At 45.7% G+C, this 16,489-nt stretch overlaps 1 protein-coding gene across 7 annotated transcripts in view; it reads left to right on the forward strand.

Annotated features, from left to right (window-relative positions):
• Window positions 1–14,640, forward strand: part of TBX4 (T-box transcription factor 4) — a 50,293-nt gene extending 35,653 nt beyond the window's left edge. For 4 of the 7 annotated variants that reach the window (XM_054085166.1, XM_054085167.1, XM_054085169.1 and 1 more), the window contains 4 exons: window positions 4,911–5,063; window positions 7,611–7,699; window positions 8,203–8,444; window positions 9,794–14,639. In XM_054085166.1, the coding sequence (XP_053941141.1) occupies window positions 4,911–5,063; window positions 7,611–7,699; window positions 8,203–8,444; window positions 9,794–10,416 (1,107 nt within the window). In that variant the 3' untranslated portion in view covers window positions 10,417–14,639. Of the gene's footprint in view, window positions 1–4,910; window positions 5,064–7,610; window positions 7,700–8,202; window positions 8,445–9,793 lie in introns of all 7 variants that reach the window. The other 3 variants (XM_054085164.1, XM_054085168.1, XM_054085171.1) reach the window with 1 other exon arrangement.
• Window positions 14,641–16,489: the final 1,849 nt, after the last annotated feature.

Genomic DNA, 16,489 nt, shown 5'->3' on the forward strand with positions numbered 1-16,489 from the left:
CTGGTTTGTCCGGGGCAGCCCAGCGGCGGCGACCGCAGCACTGATGCTGTGTGGCAACTCTGAACCATTTATTCATAAAGAAAAGTTAGGTTTGGGATGGCCGCTACCATCAAATGCTCTTAATATTAATTGAGATCAACTGCATCAATGGTTGTGATTCTGGATGAGACTCGTTAATCAGCACTTTGTATTTTCCATGTGGGAGACTGAGCGGTCAGGGTTTGTTCTGGTCCTTCCTGCCCGGCTCAGTGTCCCAGTGCGGGACGCGGGCCAGGCTCAGCTCAAAGGCTTTTTCACTTTAAAAAGAATAGAAGGAAGGAAGAAAGAAGCAGAAAATATATTAAAGTGAGAGATTTTATATTAGTTATGTGATCCCCTGGGAGCAACCATAAAATTATGTGGCTTTTTCGTAGCCATTTACTATTCAATATAAAAAGGGTAGTTGCCATAGCAACCACTGCATCGTATGACATTTGATACCTTGGCGAAACAGGGAGCGCTCTTAAATCAACTCCCCAAATTTCATATGAAAGTAAATACGTTTTACTGGTGATTTCAAGGCAAGTTTGCTTTGCGATGAGCAAAGTGGTACCACTGCCTGGCCAAGCTGCTGGCCTCTGGGCCCGATCCTGCAAGCTGGCAGACGTCTCCAAGCCCTGAAGCTGATGTTACTCAGCAGTGAGTGAGATTAGATGCTAAAGGAGTACGTTTTCCTAAGTAAAATTAAATGGAAGGAGTAAATGACACCAGTTTTTTTTGACATTTGTTGCTGGCTGGGGAATGCCGAAAAACCAAAGCAGTTGAGCTATATTACAGCTTAAATTCCAGCTGCCAACTGTGTGATCAGCACAAAGGAGGGAGACGAGGCGGGGGGAGGGAGATGTTTGTGTAAGCTCATATTTGACTTTGGAGTTTGTCTCTCATGCAATCTGGCCCGCACGTGCGACGCTGAGGGGGTAGAAGTGACATCACCCTCGAGATCCGCTGTGGCTCCTCTCTGGCCGGCAGGAACGGAGGCAGGCGGTGGGGTGGGGGCTGTGCCGGCAGCACCAGGCGTCCCTGGGGCTGTGCATCATGGGGACAACTTCAGACCTAAAGTGGTTCTCAAATGCTAGAGGAGATGCTTGGATCTTGCCCAGCGCAGCCCAAAGCGAGTCCCTGCTCGTGGGTCTCCAGAGCAGCGCAGGTGGACCATTGCAGCCTGTTGGTGCCATTCACGTTGATGCTTTTAAAGGGGGTTGCCATAACCCCCACAGGCATTTTTTTTAGCAGCTATTTTGTCAGTGAAAACCTGTGTTTTCCAGGCTGAAAGAGTTCTTGGGTGGGTGGTGGCAGCAAGAGATGGCATCCCCTGTGTTGGGATGTCAAACCATAATCAACTTCCTAATTTGGGGTTGTCCATCTGATTCGAGGATGCTGGTTGGGATATCTGCTTGATTTACCTTTTCTTTCTTTGTTTGTTTAAGTACAGAAAAAATATTTACTCTACACCTAAATATGCCCTCATCTGATGTAAGCCGAGCTGTTTCTTTTATAAGTAAAGAGACATAATGTGAAGTCACAGAAAGAGGCTTTGTTACTAAACTGGTGTCCTTCAGCACTGCTCAAGGCACGCTGTTTTCCAGTTTTCCGTACTAACTTTGCATCCTTGTCCTGTGTTAAAGTTCCTCTCCAACCAACACACCAGTAACTATTATCAATGGCAAGTCAAGGCAAACACCGTTTCTTTATTAGCTGCTAATCTATTCAAACTACCTACATTTTAGTCTGAAAAGAACTTAAAAATGTGTGTGGCAGTGTCTGACATGGACTTAATCTCCTTGTGCTTGTGCAATGAAAAAGTTAAGCACAGGAAAATGTAAAGTTATTGTTTTAATACCCCCGTGGAGGCTGATCTCCTCCATCAGCCGCTGTCCTGCCTGCCCGGCACCGACCCGCAGCGTTCTGTCCCATCAATTAAAATACTTCTCATTTTTGAGACAATTCTTCAAGTTAATCTTTCCACTGCTGTTCGTCATCAGAGTGGAATTTACTTTTTGTTTTGTGTATTTTTAGCCAGGGACCAGTTTTCCACAGCAGCCTTGAAAACTATTTAGCCTGAATTGTTGGCATTTCTCTTTGCACAGGGACGCTGTTCTGCAGCTGAGGGTTGGGAGGCTCTTTTGAATGATTTGCAGGATTTTTGAATGCACAACGCTTAAACCAAGTGCAAGTGAGGAGGATGTGTGAGCAGACACAGCCTCTATAAACAACTTCTTGTGTTCAAGCCTGTCAAATGTTGCTTGCCAGTACGCAGAGAGCTGCCCCCCAAAAAAGATGTGAGAAATCACCCGTGCAGCTGGTGGGGAGCACAGGGAGGCATCCCAAACAGTACCACAACATCCCATTTTCATTCCTTATCTGACACACTGACCGCTCTGCCAAGTAGCTGTTGTTATTTTTTCTCTTCACCGTAGAGAATGGTGTATTTTTAGGGGGGGTTTACTTTGCTGGAAGTTGTTTCAATCCGTAACTCAATGAAGTTAACCTCAGCGCTCTGTGGTTCCCGTGTCTATTGATCGTGTTTTTCACGTGGTGATGGCTGTTACGCTTTGATCTGGTGCATCTCGAGGGGGGTCTCGTTTCATGGTCCAAAAGAAATTCAGCACTTTCCAATAGGTGCTTACATTGAGACATGTGGGCAAATAGATTGGTGCAAGAGATGGAAACGGCCGGTCTTGTCAATGCATTGGGCTAAATGAAGCCATTTAAGTCCCCTTCAACCATCAAATGTCCCACAGACATCAAGCAGGCTACAGTGAACCTCTAGACAGGTTTGCAGCCACAACCGTAACCTTGAGCATCCATCAAAAATCCTTTTCTGAATGATTGCATCAGGCTCCAAAAAGTAATGGCATGTTCTTTTTGGAAATTGTTTGGATGTTTTGTGTTTAAAGAGGTTATAAAACAAAAGAAAAGGATTTTTAAGGGGTTCATTATAGCCTGGTGGATACTACTTTGGAGGAGCAATACAGACTGTTCATCCAGAGTGTATCGAAACTTGGGCCCTCTATTTTCCCTTTGGAAATCTCGGTTTAAGGTTGTTTTCTTGGTCCTGCTGTTGACTTGCTCTGACTCTGGGGACGAGTAACTGTCCTTGCTAGACCTGGGCAGGCAGGAACGGGAGATGAGGAAAACTTAGCACACTCTGCCTTCTGCTCCAGACAATCATTATTTATCAGCTTTGCTCAGCTCTTATTGAAAATTAAAATGCCCGTTCTTATGAAAGTCTTGACCCTCTGACGTTATTCATCTTGGCTTTGTTTTATGAGTGTCTGATACATAAAAGCAGAGAGAAAAGGCTCCAAACCTGAGCCGACCCTCTCAGATCTACACCCTGCACATCAACAGCCGCAAAGTGGTTAAGAGACTTGATGCAAAGCTGATAAAATGCCAAAAATTCCTCATTCTCTCTCTTGGGGAGCAGAGAGGGTTGTCTGGAAAATGTCAACAATAAAAATTGCATTTAAGTGGTATATAATGCTACTGTGGGCAGAGTTCCGTGCAGTCAGACGAAGGGGTTTAAAGAGCACAAGCACCCTACGCTACCTCCTGTAGAGCAGCGCTCGGCATGGGCGTGCACTAAATGTCTTCTGTTTCTTAGCAATTCTTGTTTGAAATTGGCTAAATCCACAATTAGAGTAATTAACGCTGCTCTGCTGCATTGTGTCCGTCCATCCATCCATTCATCCATCCATCCATCCATCCATCCACCACCGTTGTACCCTCTAACCACCACCAGCTGAAGACACCACCCATCGCAGCCGTTCCTACTCAGGGAAGGATGTGTCCTCGCAGGCTCTTTCCGCACCCCTGGCAGGGGAGGGGTGCCAGATCCTCGCCTCTAGGACCAATTGGGCACTGGGAGGAGAGACTCCAGTAGTTTGGGAGGAGGAAGAATAGATTGAAAAGAGTCACGTCAAGAAAACCAGTATATCTTCTCTGCCCAGTAAAAGGGATCAAGACTTTTCTTAAACCCATTCAAGTTCTTAAAAGAAATTCCATTTCTTAAAGCCATTTTCTTTTGTAGCATCCAGGCAGATCTTTTCTTTGTGGCAGAACGATGCTGCGGGGCAGGCTGGGTGGTGGCGCGGCCGTAGCCGGGGCTGGGCTGTCTGGTCCGTGCTCGGAGAGCCCAGCTTGGCCCCAGCGCCCCGTCGGAGGAGCCCTGCGCAGGTCTGGGCTGGCAACCCCTGCTGGAACTCAGCATTTCCTTACCTCTCCTACCTCTGCTGTAAAACCAAAGCTCTTGGCCAGCTCCTGCCTCCCTCGCAGCGACTCAAGAAGGAGGCAGAAGCCGCAGGGAGGCCGTGAGAGGTCGGATCCAGCCACCCACACAGAGCCACTGCACAAACAGGAGGGAAAAAAATAAATCTCCTCTTTTGTAGTTTTCTTTTACCAGCAGATAAAAGAAAAGGAGCTTGCTTTTTTCCCCTTTCCCTGTGGTTTCTGTGATTTTTTAACTTTTTTTTCTCTTGCCTCTGCTAAACTGTGTATTTTTCAGCTCAGTAAAGTATTTATTAGGAATCTTTATGGACCAGTCTGTTGATGAATTATATATATTGTACAGCTTCAGCATGAGCTGGGAAAGAAATTTATGACTTTTTCCCCACCCAGACAGACTCTATCCAATAGCAGTAAGAAAATGAGGGTTTACTGGGAAAGCCTGAAGTTGGGTTCGCCTTGCCAGAGCAGCAGATACCTTTTCTGTCTTGGTTCGTGCGTGTTTATATAATGTTATTTTTTTCCCCTCCAATTTAAAAGCAAAGCTAAAGCTGAGCGCTCGTGGGCTTTTGTGCCCTGCCAGTAAAGTCTGTCGCTTTTTTTAAACAAAAATTGCATTTCTCACTTCAGCATCAATTGTTTTTCAGATCATTCTTAATTCAATGCACAAATACCAGCCGCGACTGCATATTGTGAAGGCAGATGAGAACAACGCTTTTGGGTCCAAGAACACAGCCTTCTGCACCCATGTTTTCCCAGAGACATCCTTTATATCGGTGACCTCCTACCAGAATCACAAGGTAGGCTGCTTTTCTGGCTCATTTCTCTTTGCGGGGCTTTTGCAACTCGCAGCCCTCTGCTGCCGACAGCTGTGAAATGAGCTTCCAAACCGCAGCGCAGTGTTGCTGCGGTGCTGAGCCTTGAAGAGCACGATCGGTTTGCTCGGAGGGAGGGAGAGAGCCTATTGTGCTGCTATTGTGCAGCAGAAAATGCCAGCTTGAAAAGACAAGTTTTCATCCCAGCTCTGCGAGCGTTAAGCAGGAGCGACAAGGCAGAGGATGCAGCCGAGGAGCAGCACGAACGGCGTCGGGTAACAATATCTTGGCAAAGTATACGGGTCCAGACGCTAATGAATCGGCGTGCTCATAAATGCTAAGATGTCATTCAAAACAGCAAGCAAATCTAATAATGACTAGTAAAGCTTGCTCATAAATCTATGGTGAAAAGTAATTATAGTATGTGTATTTAGTGAGACATATGAGGAATGTAACCATAAAACCCAGCTAAGAGCCCGCTCTGTGGTTAGCAGATGAAGGCAGGAGGGGGCTTAGGGGGCTTGGGTCTGTTTTGAGGGGGTTATAAAGGACAAAGGGCTTGGTTCTCTGCTTTGGGTGGGGGGGTTGTGTGTCGCAGACGCGTGTGTTGTAGGGTTCGGCTTCTCTGGTTCTTTGAGCGGGTTGGTAGTGGCAGTGATGGGCAGCGATCCCGTCTGAGGATTTTAGACAGCACTGAGACCACTAATGGTCACCTCCCCGTGACAGCAGGAGCACTGTCACCGGGGCAGGGAGAGGAGAGGGCACGGGAAGGCTCCGTTTTCAATCCTGCTGCCGATTCACCTGTCTTTGCACGAGCTCCTTCTCCCCTGCAGTTTTCCTGATGGTGAGGTCTGACTGCAGGGTTGGGTGAGAATGGGTTGGAGTTTATAAAGTACATTGGGGTTCATAAATAAAGGGGCAGAGAGGAGTGGCATCACTGGAGCTCTCCTGTCACCCTGAACGTAACAGCTGTCATGTGTTACTTTATCAGCTCCTTTTCTACATATTCAGAGAAAAAAACTGCAGGGCAGGAATATGTGTGAAATTCTTCCTCCCCAATAACCCAACCAGACCTTTTCCTCCCAGGCGGGATGCCTGTATGCCCTTTGATACTTGAAGCATAGAGTCCTTGCAAAGTTTTGCAATTAGTGAGCCAGTTAAAAGACTCAGAGCAGAAACATGGATGTGTGTTATGGTAAAACAGGAGGGGAAGGAAAAAAAAAAAGCAGTCCCTATTTGGACACTGAAGTGAATCCTGTTTGAAAAGGTGTAGCTGTCGGTGTAAAATGACCAGTTGCCCAAACATGGTTAACCAAAAAGACTCAAAAGAGCTTATTTAATACCTACTTAAAATGTCTCGCATGTCAATAGTGCCTTTCATCCTTAAAGTTCCCTAAGTGCTTCATAAACTTAATACTTCCACTGTCATTGCCACACAAACACTGCAGGGAGGAAACCGGCAGCTGTGGCGGCACAGAGTGGACTTGAGGGGTTTAGGGAAAATGCCCCGGACAGGTCGGTCTCCTGAGAAGATCCTTTGAGGAGCTGCCCCGGCGCTGCCCTGCTCTTGCCCTGAGAGCTGCAGATTGGGGGGCAAATCTTAGAATCACCAGGTTGGAAAAGACCTCTTGGATCAATGGTCCAACCATTCCTATCTGCCCCTAAACCATGTCCCCAAGCACTTCGTCTGCCCGTCTTTTAAACCCCTCCAGGGATGGGGACTCCATCCCCTCCTCTGCCAGAGCCCAATGACCCTTTCTGTGAAACATTTTTCCTGCTCTCCAGCCCGAAGGGGCGCAGCCGGGGTGAACAGAGTGATCCACAGCACAGGAGCAGGAGGCAAAGGTTTCACCATGACCCCACTGTGGTCTTGAGCAAATCACAGTCTCGGATAAATAGCCAAAGGATTTTACTTACTCTCCGAGGCATTAACAATTAAAACCCTGTTCAGGGCTCCTTGTAGAGAAAAACAAACTGCTGAATTATTTTAGCTCAGAAATACCGTGCTAGTAAGAAGTGTCCTGGTGAATAATTGTCTTTCTAAACAAAAAAAAATGAGAGTCTTGATGACAGCTGACTGTGGGGCTCACAGAAATGGAAAGCTGACGGTGGAGGCTACCCCTGAGTAGAGCTCAGTGAGGAAGGGATCGGTGTTTATCTAAGCTCCCTCAAGCCAGAGGAAGGTGGGGACTGAAGCCCTGGTTCTGCTCATGTCAGAGGAAAATCATGGTCAGTAAATAACGAAATTAAAGAGGTACAAATCCGGTGTCAGGCGGGGGGCTAAGGAAGCACCCTACACTTCTCACGGTCCACCAGTTGACTGGGAGCTACCCCAGAGCCACTGTGGGTTGTGGGAGCAGAGAGGAGAAGCTTGAACCCTCGGCGCTGTTTAAATTCACGTCACCACCTTCCTTCTCCATCACCGATACTGGCCAGCTCTTTTCTCAGGACAGGGCACCTGCAGAACAGCTGCAGCATCGTCGATGCTGATCCATTTGCTCACGCTTTATCCTTGGTTTCATTCTTTTAAAGATAACTCAGCTGAAAATTGAAAACAACCCCTTTGCCAAGGGATTCAGGGGAAGCGACGACAGTGACCTGCGTGTGGCACGACTGCAAAGGTATAGAGTGGTGCGAGGAGGGACGGCAGCAGGGTGGCCTCATGCTCGTTGGGATTGGGGAGCTGCTGCGTGTGTGCACGGAGCCCGGGCAGTGCCTGAGGGCACACAGTGTCTGACGCGACCCTTCGGACCCATGTCCTGTGCAGAAACACAGCCTCACAGCTGGGCTTTAATCCTCATCCTGCTGCTGCTGTGCTGCACCTCTTCAGAGAAGCTAAAAGGTGCCTAATGCCATGGGGGCATCGCATTTTCTTGTGCTTGAGGGCATTAGGGCTTTTAATGCCAATTATACCCCTGAAAAGCTCTTCCTGTAGTTCAGTGACGCACACTGCGTGTTGTAATTCTTGCCCACACCCAGCACAGTGATGAGTTCATTGCATTTGGCAAAGGGTGTTGAAGTCACTGGATGGAAATACTCCAGGGAAGCCAAACTAATATTTCATCTCTCTGTTCATGCTGACAGCTGTCTAACTGGTAATATATTTTTTTTTAACTTCTTTTAGCAAAGAATATCCAGTAATTTCCAAGAGCATCATGAGGCAGAGGTTGGTGTCCAGTCACGGCCAGCTTTCAACAAAGCCAGATGTTAACCCACTTCATGGGAATCACCAGACCCTTCAGCATTATCAGTATGAGAACGGTGCTCACATGCAGTTTGCAGCTTCGGATACTCAAGATCTGCCACTCAACACCTTCACAGCACAGAGAGATTCAGGGCTCTTCTATCACTGCCTAAAAAGAAGAGGTAACTAGAGTTTACAACTAGAAAAATGTTACTGCAAATAAACCTAAGAGTATGAGCACTGAAAGACATTGCTAATTCCAGTTAATTTTGGATTGGCCTCTTAGGCTTTGATCTTCAAAAATACTGATGTGATCAGAGTGTTCTGGAGGGTCGAGGAGGGGTTGGGGCAGTTATTGGTGGGTTTGTCCCATAGAAGGAAAATTCAGACTCCGTGTCAGAGGCAAAAAAATAACCAGAATGCATAATTTAAATGGCATGAAGATATGCTGGGAAATTATCCATTGCTAGAATCAGCTGAATTAACAATTGTTTGCAGGAGGCCTTACCTATCCTGAGGTGTCCTGAGATCTCGCATTAATGGAGTTACACACATTCAGCACTTTTCCAGGATGAAGCTATTGCCATTTCTCTTGATGCCGGTAGATTAGTGGGAATGTGGTAGCTGTGTGTAAAGCATCCCTTTCTTCTTATCCACTAGTTCTCAAGTTTAAGCATCCTGTAACTACATTCTCTTCCTTTTAGTTCAGCAAGAGGAGATCATGGCATGTTTTAAGTTAAACAGAAAACTCTTGCACAGAAAAGTCCTTCTATTTGTGTGTCTCATTGACCACTAATTTATTTAAGCTGTGAGAATCCTCTGATAATGGGCAGATGAAGAATCTAACAGCCCCAGTAATGAGGGAGGCAAATGTGCACTTTGAGCAGATGTTTAATTCACTAATTCATTTAGAGAATATTCCCACCAACTAACAACCAGCTGCTGCTGAACACTGCCACCGTCATCGTGTTCTGTAGGAGAGGGGGTACAGCTTCTCAGTGTAAAGCTGAGGGGAAGGACTGATGACTGGGAAAGGGCTGCTTTATCTGGAAATATTTCTGCAGCTTCTGACAGGAATATCTGGGAAATGTAGAGTCATTTTTGTAATGACAGGAAGGCAGGCTGCGATAAGCCTCTTTAAGAGACTTCTTGAATTTGTCAGGAGTAACACTACAAGAGTGTCAGGGACCTCTGTTCTCTGGATGAAGGAGAAGTAATCGCTGATGTGAGAATAGTAGCCCAAGTCTCTCACTTAACCTGATAAATGTCACCAGAACACTTTGAGGCTGGGGGGATTAGCCTGACATTTGCAACACAATGTCCATTTGATGTTGTACATTGTCTTTCCAAACTAAAGTGGTTTAACTGGATTAATCTGAAAAAGAGCCCCAATTGTTTAGTGAAATAATCACAGAGTGCATGCTCGGCTTCTGAGGGGACTCCATAAAACCACCCCGGGCTCTTAGCAGACTGCTGTCAAACGCTGGTGCTCTGGAAGCTGCTCCTGAACAAGTTATTTTCTCGTTTGTAGAAAGTGCTCGGCACCTGGACCTGCCCTGCAAACGCTCCTACCTGGAAGCCTCCTCTTCTGTAGGAGACGATCACTATTTCCGTTCCCCACCTCCATACGATCAGCAGATGCTAAGCCCTTCCTACTGCAGCGAGGTGACGCCGAGAGAAGCGTGCATGTACTCTGGTTCTGGGGCTGAAATTGCTGGTGTCTCAACGGTTGACGATTTGCCACCTCCACCTCCCCCCTTGAGCTGCAATATGTGGACTTCCGTCGCACCTTACACCAGCTACAGTGTTCAGACAATGGAAACTGTCCCTTACCAGCCTTTCCCTGCTCATTTTACTGCCACCACCATGATGCCGCGGCTCCCGTCCATCACGGGTCAAGGCTCGCAGCCGCCGGGTAGCAGCCACTTCAGTGTCTACAACCAGCTGTCCCAGTCTCAGGTTCGGGAGCGCGTTCCTACTTCATCTTTCCCACGGGAAAGGGTGCACCCGTCTGTGTGCGAGAGAAAACCCCCCTCTCCGCATCTAAACGCAGCGAACGAATTCCTGTACTCACAAGGCTTTTCCTTGTCGAGGGAGTCATCGCTGCAGTATCATTCAGGGATGGGGACTGTGGAGAACTGGACTGACGGGTGACTCTGAGAGCCACGCGATGCCACAGCCAACGGTACTGCTCCAGGACAGTGTTCAGTCAGTGTCGATACCTGTGGGGAGCTTGCACTTCAGTGAGACCAATGTGCATTTCCAGAGGGATTTGTGTGGGTGAAGAGTTTGTATCTTCAAACACGCAGAGAATTACATCTCCGGCCTCGGTGGGCTGGATTCACGACTGGCTTGCTCTTACTGACTCCTGAATAAATTAATTCTTGCGTCTTCGTTACTGATGCAGTAGGAAGCATCTTCATGACTAACAAGTGAGGTGGCTAGTCATTTTGTTTTGCCTGTAATATTAAACATCCGTGAGCAAATTTTTGGCAATTTGGGAAAAACATGAGCTTCACTTTTATGGCACTTGGTCCGTGAAGGTACAGCATTGCAAAACTCAAAGGAAAACACTATCTGTTCAGTTGTGTAGTTCAAGGACTGCTGTAGCAGCACTTCTTTAGCGATTTCTATCCGTAGGAATTCCTTCTTCCTCTGGAAGTGATGGAGCCGTAGGAGCGCAGGGGCCGGCGGGGAGGCTCGGCGGTGGGGACGGGGAGCTGTGGCGCTGCTCCAGTAGCTCCCCAGCACAGCGCAGGGTTCGTGCCATGGCGCAGAGAGGAGAAGGCACTGGTGCACAAATGTCTCTTCCCCCCACCAACACCATCGTTCGTGGCTGTGGGAAACTAAGAAGTGAAGCGTTATGCCTGAGGCCAAACAGCAAATTAATTGCAGCGTTAGGAACAGACCCAGTGTCTTCATGCTCCCATCCATTGATTGAATCACACTCGCTTATTGCAATATATTTATGAAGTCTGAGCTTAAAAGTTGCTAATACTTTCCAGAAACGATTTCTATATTTGTTGGTCCTTGATTTCTTTCATATTCAGCTGAAACGCGCCTTTTGTGCTATGTTTTTTTTTTTCTTTTGCGGCTAACTCAAAAAGAATTGTTTTCAGCATAAAGGAGGCATAGAGGAATATTTTCTTCATTGTGGGGTGGGATGAGTTCCCGTTACCTGCCAGGCTTTACAGTGTACAAATATTTGTAGAACAGGTAAAAATCTGTAACCAGTGTATACATTGCTACTATTGTTTACTGTGGAAGTACCTTGAACTGACTTCTTCAGCGCTGGCTTTGCGTAGCAGAGCATCCCTACAAGGTAAGGAGGGATCACTCGGTGACGGCGACAGCGTGGAATGGCTGTGGGAAAGCAAGCTGTGCTCTTTCTGGAACAAAACTCCCACTGCCCTCACCTAAAAAGCTCCAGAGCAAGGATGCGTCCTCCTCTGGTCTGCAGCATCCACCCTGCTGAGCTCCAGGTGATGCCAGCAGCACAGAGGTGATGCGGGGAGTTTGGTTCCACTAAAGAGTGCAATATTTAAACCTTAGTCATGCACAGCGGGGGTTTCCCCCTCTCCTCGCTTCCCAAACGGGCAAAGGCAGAAACCTGAAATACAAATTGGGAAGTCAGAAGGTGCCTCTGCGGTTTGAGGAATCCATGAAGAGAGGCTGATGGATGAGGACGGCTGCTTGCAGTGAGACAACCCTAAAGCGGAGGTCCCGTTTCAACCAGGACAATCTCATACACTCGTTCAGCGGACCATGCGTGTGACCGGTGTGGGTTTTGTAATCAGATTTTGGAAATCACTACAATTTTGCATGCTGAATAGCTATTTATATACATATATATTTTATATATATATAAAAATATATATATATCACAAATGCAGGCCACGTGTCCAACTCAGCTTTGCTTTTTACAAATGAAATACTTAATAAAAATGAATGTTGCAAGGTTTTTTTTTTTTTGAAAGACATCTATTTAAGTGTTTTTTTTTAGTTACACACTTTTGATGTAAAAACTGAGAACCGGTTAGATAAAAATACCATATATACTACAGATAAATCTTTATTAGAAACTACATTAGATACAGCTGGTATGGAATTTTTAAATGTTTGTTACACAGCATGGACATTTATTTCACATATCAGAACATAAAGTAATTTTACTACTATAAGCTGTCTCTGGGTGCATTTCAATAAGTAGTATAAAAATGTTCCGTGGTGAATTACTGGATGGCTCATCTCTCCTCTGTCTCCTATTGTCTGATTATAATAATCTCACGCTTTCCAAGATGCACACTTGACTCTTTATTTAACCCTCTCACAGCCCCACTGTCAAACTGCAGCTGCCCACAGCGAGATTAAGGAGTTTTAGTTTGTTTGTGATATCTTGTGGTTCCTTCTTTTTGATGGACACACAAATTGATCCGAACACATGGAGCAGTACCAGGCCAAGTTCAAAGCAGCCACTGGCCTGATAAGAGCACCGAAATGATGCTCTTAAACTGTTGTGCACATCAGCTCCAACGATGACAGTGAAGAATTAAAGGCTGGAGGTGGGGAGGAGAGGTCTGAGGGTGTCTCTACCCATAGTTTGAAATGAATTATAGAATCTTTTAGAATAGTTTAGGTTGGAAGAGATCTTGAAGACCATCTAATTCCAACCCCCAATGCTCAGTTCATTTCTCACAGCAACGTTGAATCAACACTAAATGAGACCAATGCTGCCACTATAACCTAAAAATGTCAGCAGCCCCCAGTCCAAATGACAAGTGACACCGGACCTTTTGCAAATATCATCAACAGACTAACAATGTCATTATTAATGAACCACCAACGCTTCTATTTTTAATGATTTTTCATACACCTTCTGCTCATCAATGAATATGAATTGACTTAAGGCAGTTTAAAAACCAACGGCTATGAGACTCCTTCCAGCAGCTTTCAGTTAGTGCAGGAGATGTGGAGGAGACTCAAACTGGTAATTAACCCTTTTTAACTTGCAAGCACACAGCAGGCTCTGCTGTCAGCCTGTAAAGGTCACAGCTGAGGCTCAGTCTCAAAACTGCCACCGGAGCCAAGCAGGTGCCCTATGAAACCCTGGGGCAAATAACAAGCTTTTAGTTATAAAAATAGTCCATGATATTTCGGAGTCCAGGACCTGAGTGTAAAAGGCTGAGTTAGCACACAAACATGCAAAATTTGGATATTTGTTCATTGGGTCATCAGCGCTCCTTTTATAGTCAACAGAGAGCGATCAGACATTTAGATTAAAATGGGATGAATCATTCTCTAGCGATGATCTTTTTCCACTCGGAGAGGAATCCAGCTCAGCCACTTAGACCAGGCTGCCCATTCCTAAATGGCTGAAATCAACTGACAAAAGCATGTAGACAGCATTAAATAACCATCAGCTTACAAAACACATTGGAGCTGATCACACATCCATCGCAAAATTCTAACCTGGTTTAGTACCCAGTCTCAAGAGGAAGGTGGTGGCGCTGCTCTGGCAGGATGAGGCACACGAGTTCCACTTCATTTCTTCTGCCTTTCCCGTCTAGGTGGGTTTGGCAGCTGCTGAGCGTGCAACTCCCCGTCAAGCATCACTCCCAGTGACGCCTGCCTGGCAGCACGCGGCTCAGCAGAAAACAGAGAACACAGCAGCATCGAAGGATCCTTGAGGATTTGGGACGCGCCCATTCTGGAGGCAGGAAGCCAATGGTCTGTTTGTTTTTCAAATCAGAAACGCTAAACTGCGGACATCACTAGAAAAAGAAAAAATCCCAACAACCTGCACAGCGTTAAAATCGATCAGGTATACTTACTGTGTCAGGGCTTGATTTACTGCAGCTTAAACAGCTTTTAGTTCCCAAGAATGTGGCGAATGTCACATGCATGGAGGCTTTTTCAGCTCTAGCTCTGGCTAGATGGCTTGTGGCGCGGTAGCTGGGAATGGCAATCCAAGTGCAGAAAAACACAGGTCATTTAAAATCAGATTAAGGCAAAAAATTAGCAAGCGAGGAAAACTAAGATACACGAGGTCTTTTTTTTCCATTGATGCATTCTAATTGGTACTAAAAGGCTAGGAGGCTTTTAAATTCTGTTTTTCTTTAAAGTAGATGTCCAAATTTAATATTGGCACGAGCAAGTTTAGTTCCACCGAGTCCAAAGGCGCTTATGCCAGCACTGAGCTTGGACTTCACTCTAAATAGAACAAATATTTGTGTCAGCTTGCTGAATATGTGAGTAATATGAAAATTTGCCAAAATTTAAACAAGCTAAACTTCAGTCAGGCCAAAAGCCCCACCATTCAATTTGGTATCGTTGGCAGCTCACAGGCTCAGGAGAGGCGGGAGTCTGGAAGAGCTGGGGTGTTTTTGGCAAACATCGTTTTCTTTTCCCTCTCTCTCTCCACATTTTGGAAAATTTGTGCCTCTCTGTATTATTTTATGATGTCATTAAATAACTCTTTTTGCAGCTTGTATAGAAAGAATGTTTCTTTTGAAGATGAGAACTCCCTTGAGGATAGTTATAGTGAAAAATTCCTGCAGGAGGAAAAAAAAAACCCTCCTGTCCTTGGCCACTCACGTTCCTACTGCAGCGTTTGAACTGCAAAAAAAATCTACAATATTTTAATTTAAGGACCTGCTCCAAGGAGGTGTCACGCTCTTGGCTGTGACAAAAGACATAAATTCAATGTGAATTGAGGGGGTTTATTGCTGAGATAGTAGGCTGGAAGAGGAGTCACGAGTCTGCGACTTGCTGGTGGAGAGAAAAAAGTTTTGAACTGATTTCCTTTCCATAAATTTTAGGATCAATATTAAAAATGAAAGAGAGGAAAATATTGAGAATGGTACAACAAAAGCAAAAATTCTTATCCAACATAGACTCTGTTTTGATGTGAAAACACAAGAGAAGCTGCCGCTTGGGCTCTGCCTATTAAAGCACTCTCTGTGGGCATCGGTGTTCCGATGGCAGCTTCTCGCTGGGATTCAGAGCCCATCCCCACACGGGCGCGGTGCAGCACGGATCCGCCTGCGCTGCTTTCAAGCCAAAGTGAAGTTTAAAATTAAACTTGGCACGGGTTGCCGAGCCCTGTTGAGACACTCCTTGGATAACAGCAAGGGAAGTAAATGCCTTCGGAGCTTCGTGCTGTGGTGTTGGGTGTTTACGGCCGCCAGGCGAGCCCACGTACCTGCTTTCTGCCAGGCAGACTGTTATTCCAGTCTTGATCAGCAAACACACCTGTCGGACCGTCTTTGAGGGTGACTCCTCCGAGGTCACAGTGGGCTTCAGCAAAGGGCCTTCAGACTGAAAAAATCACACTCCTGAGCTTGACTCCATCTTTGGAACTGTGTTCTAAGAGAAGGAAATAAAACAGCATTTTAACTGGTGCAAAGTGATAATAACACTAGTTTGAATAAAATAGGATAATTTTTATTTCTGTTAACTAGAAACTGGTTTAACAAAAGAAAAGCAGAAGCTACCGGAATGAGGACAGGAGGAATAGCTACAACAGCTCAAAATGCTCTTGTTCCACAGAAAAACACTGAGGTGTAAGAGGTTTGAGTGAGTATTCTGGAAAAGACAACATCTTTCATATACTTTTTTCATTGTCATTTTCCTTACTTTTGAGCAAATACTGATTTTTGTCTTTCAGCTGTACATTATTACGGTTTTGATGAATATTCACTGGGGTTTTATTTATGAACTAGAAGAAGTTCTTTGCTTTTAAAAAAGAAAATTGTGTGGAACGTTACCACCATCTGCTTGGACACCAATGATTTTAACAATTATGAAAGATAAAATTTGACAAATGTTGCTTCTCTTTGGGATGTTTACACTGCGATTAGGAAGCCGGGCCAAATCGGTGTACTGAGCCTTAGACACTGCCCGCAGGAACGGATGCATCCTTCAACAAGTATTTACCAGAGAACAACATGTGCAGAGAACAACACGTGCAAAACTCTCTCCTTAACAGCCTCTCTCTGACGTAAGGCAGACAACGACGCGTGTTGCAGTTCAGTGTTCAGCAGAGATGAAAAAGAATATTTTCATATTTGTGTGCCAAAATCATAAGCCTCAGTCCTATTTCTGTTGAAGTCAATAGGAAAACTTTTATAGACTTCGGCATAGCAAGACCAGCCCTCTAATCTTCTTTTCAACAAGCCCAGCTTGCAGTCTTGGCTGCGCAGTTTAGGTACAAGGCAAGGAGTATTTG

The sequence above is a fragment of the Cuculus canorus genome, chromosome 20 (assembly GCF_017976375.1).
Source record: "Cuculus canorus isolate bCucCan1 chromosome 20, bCucCan1.pri, whole genome shotgun sequence".
Classification (NCBI taxonomy): Eukaryota; Metazoa; Chordata; class Aves; order Cuculiformes; family Cuculidae; genus Cuculus; species Cuculus canorus.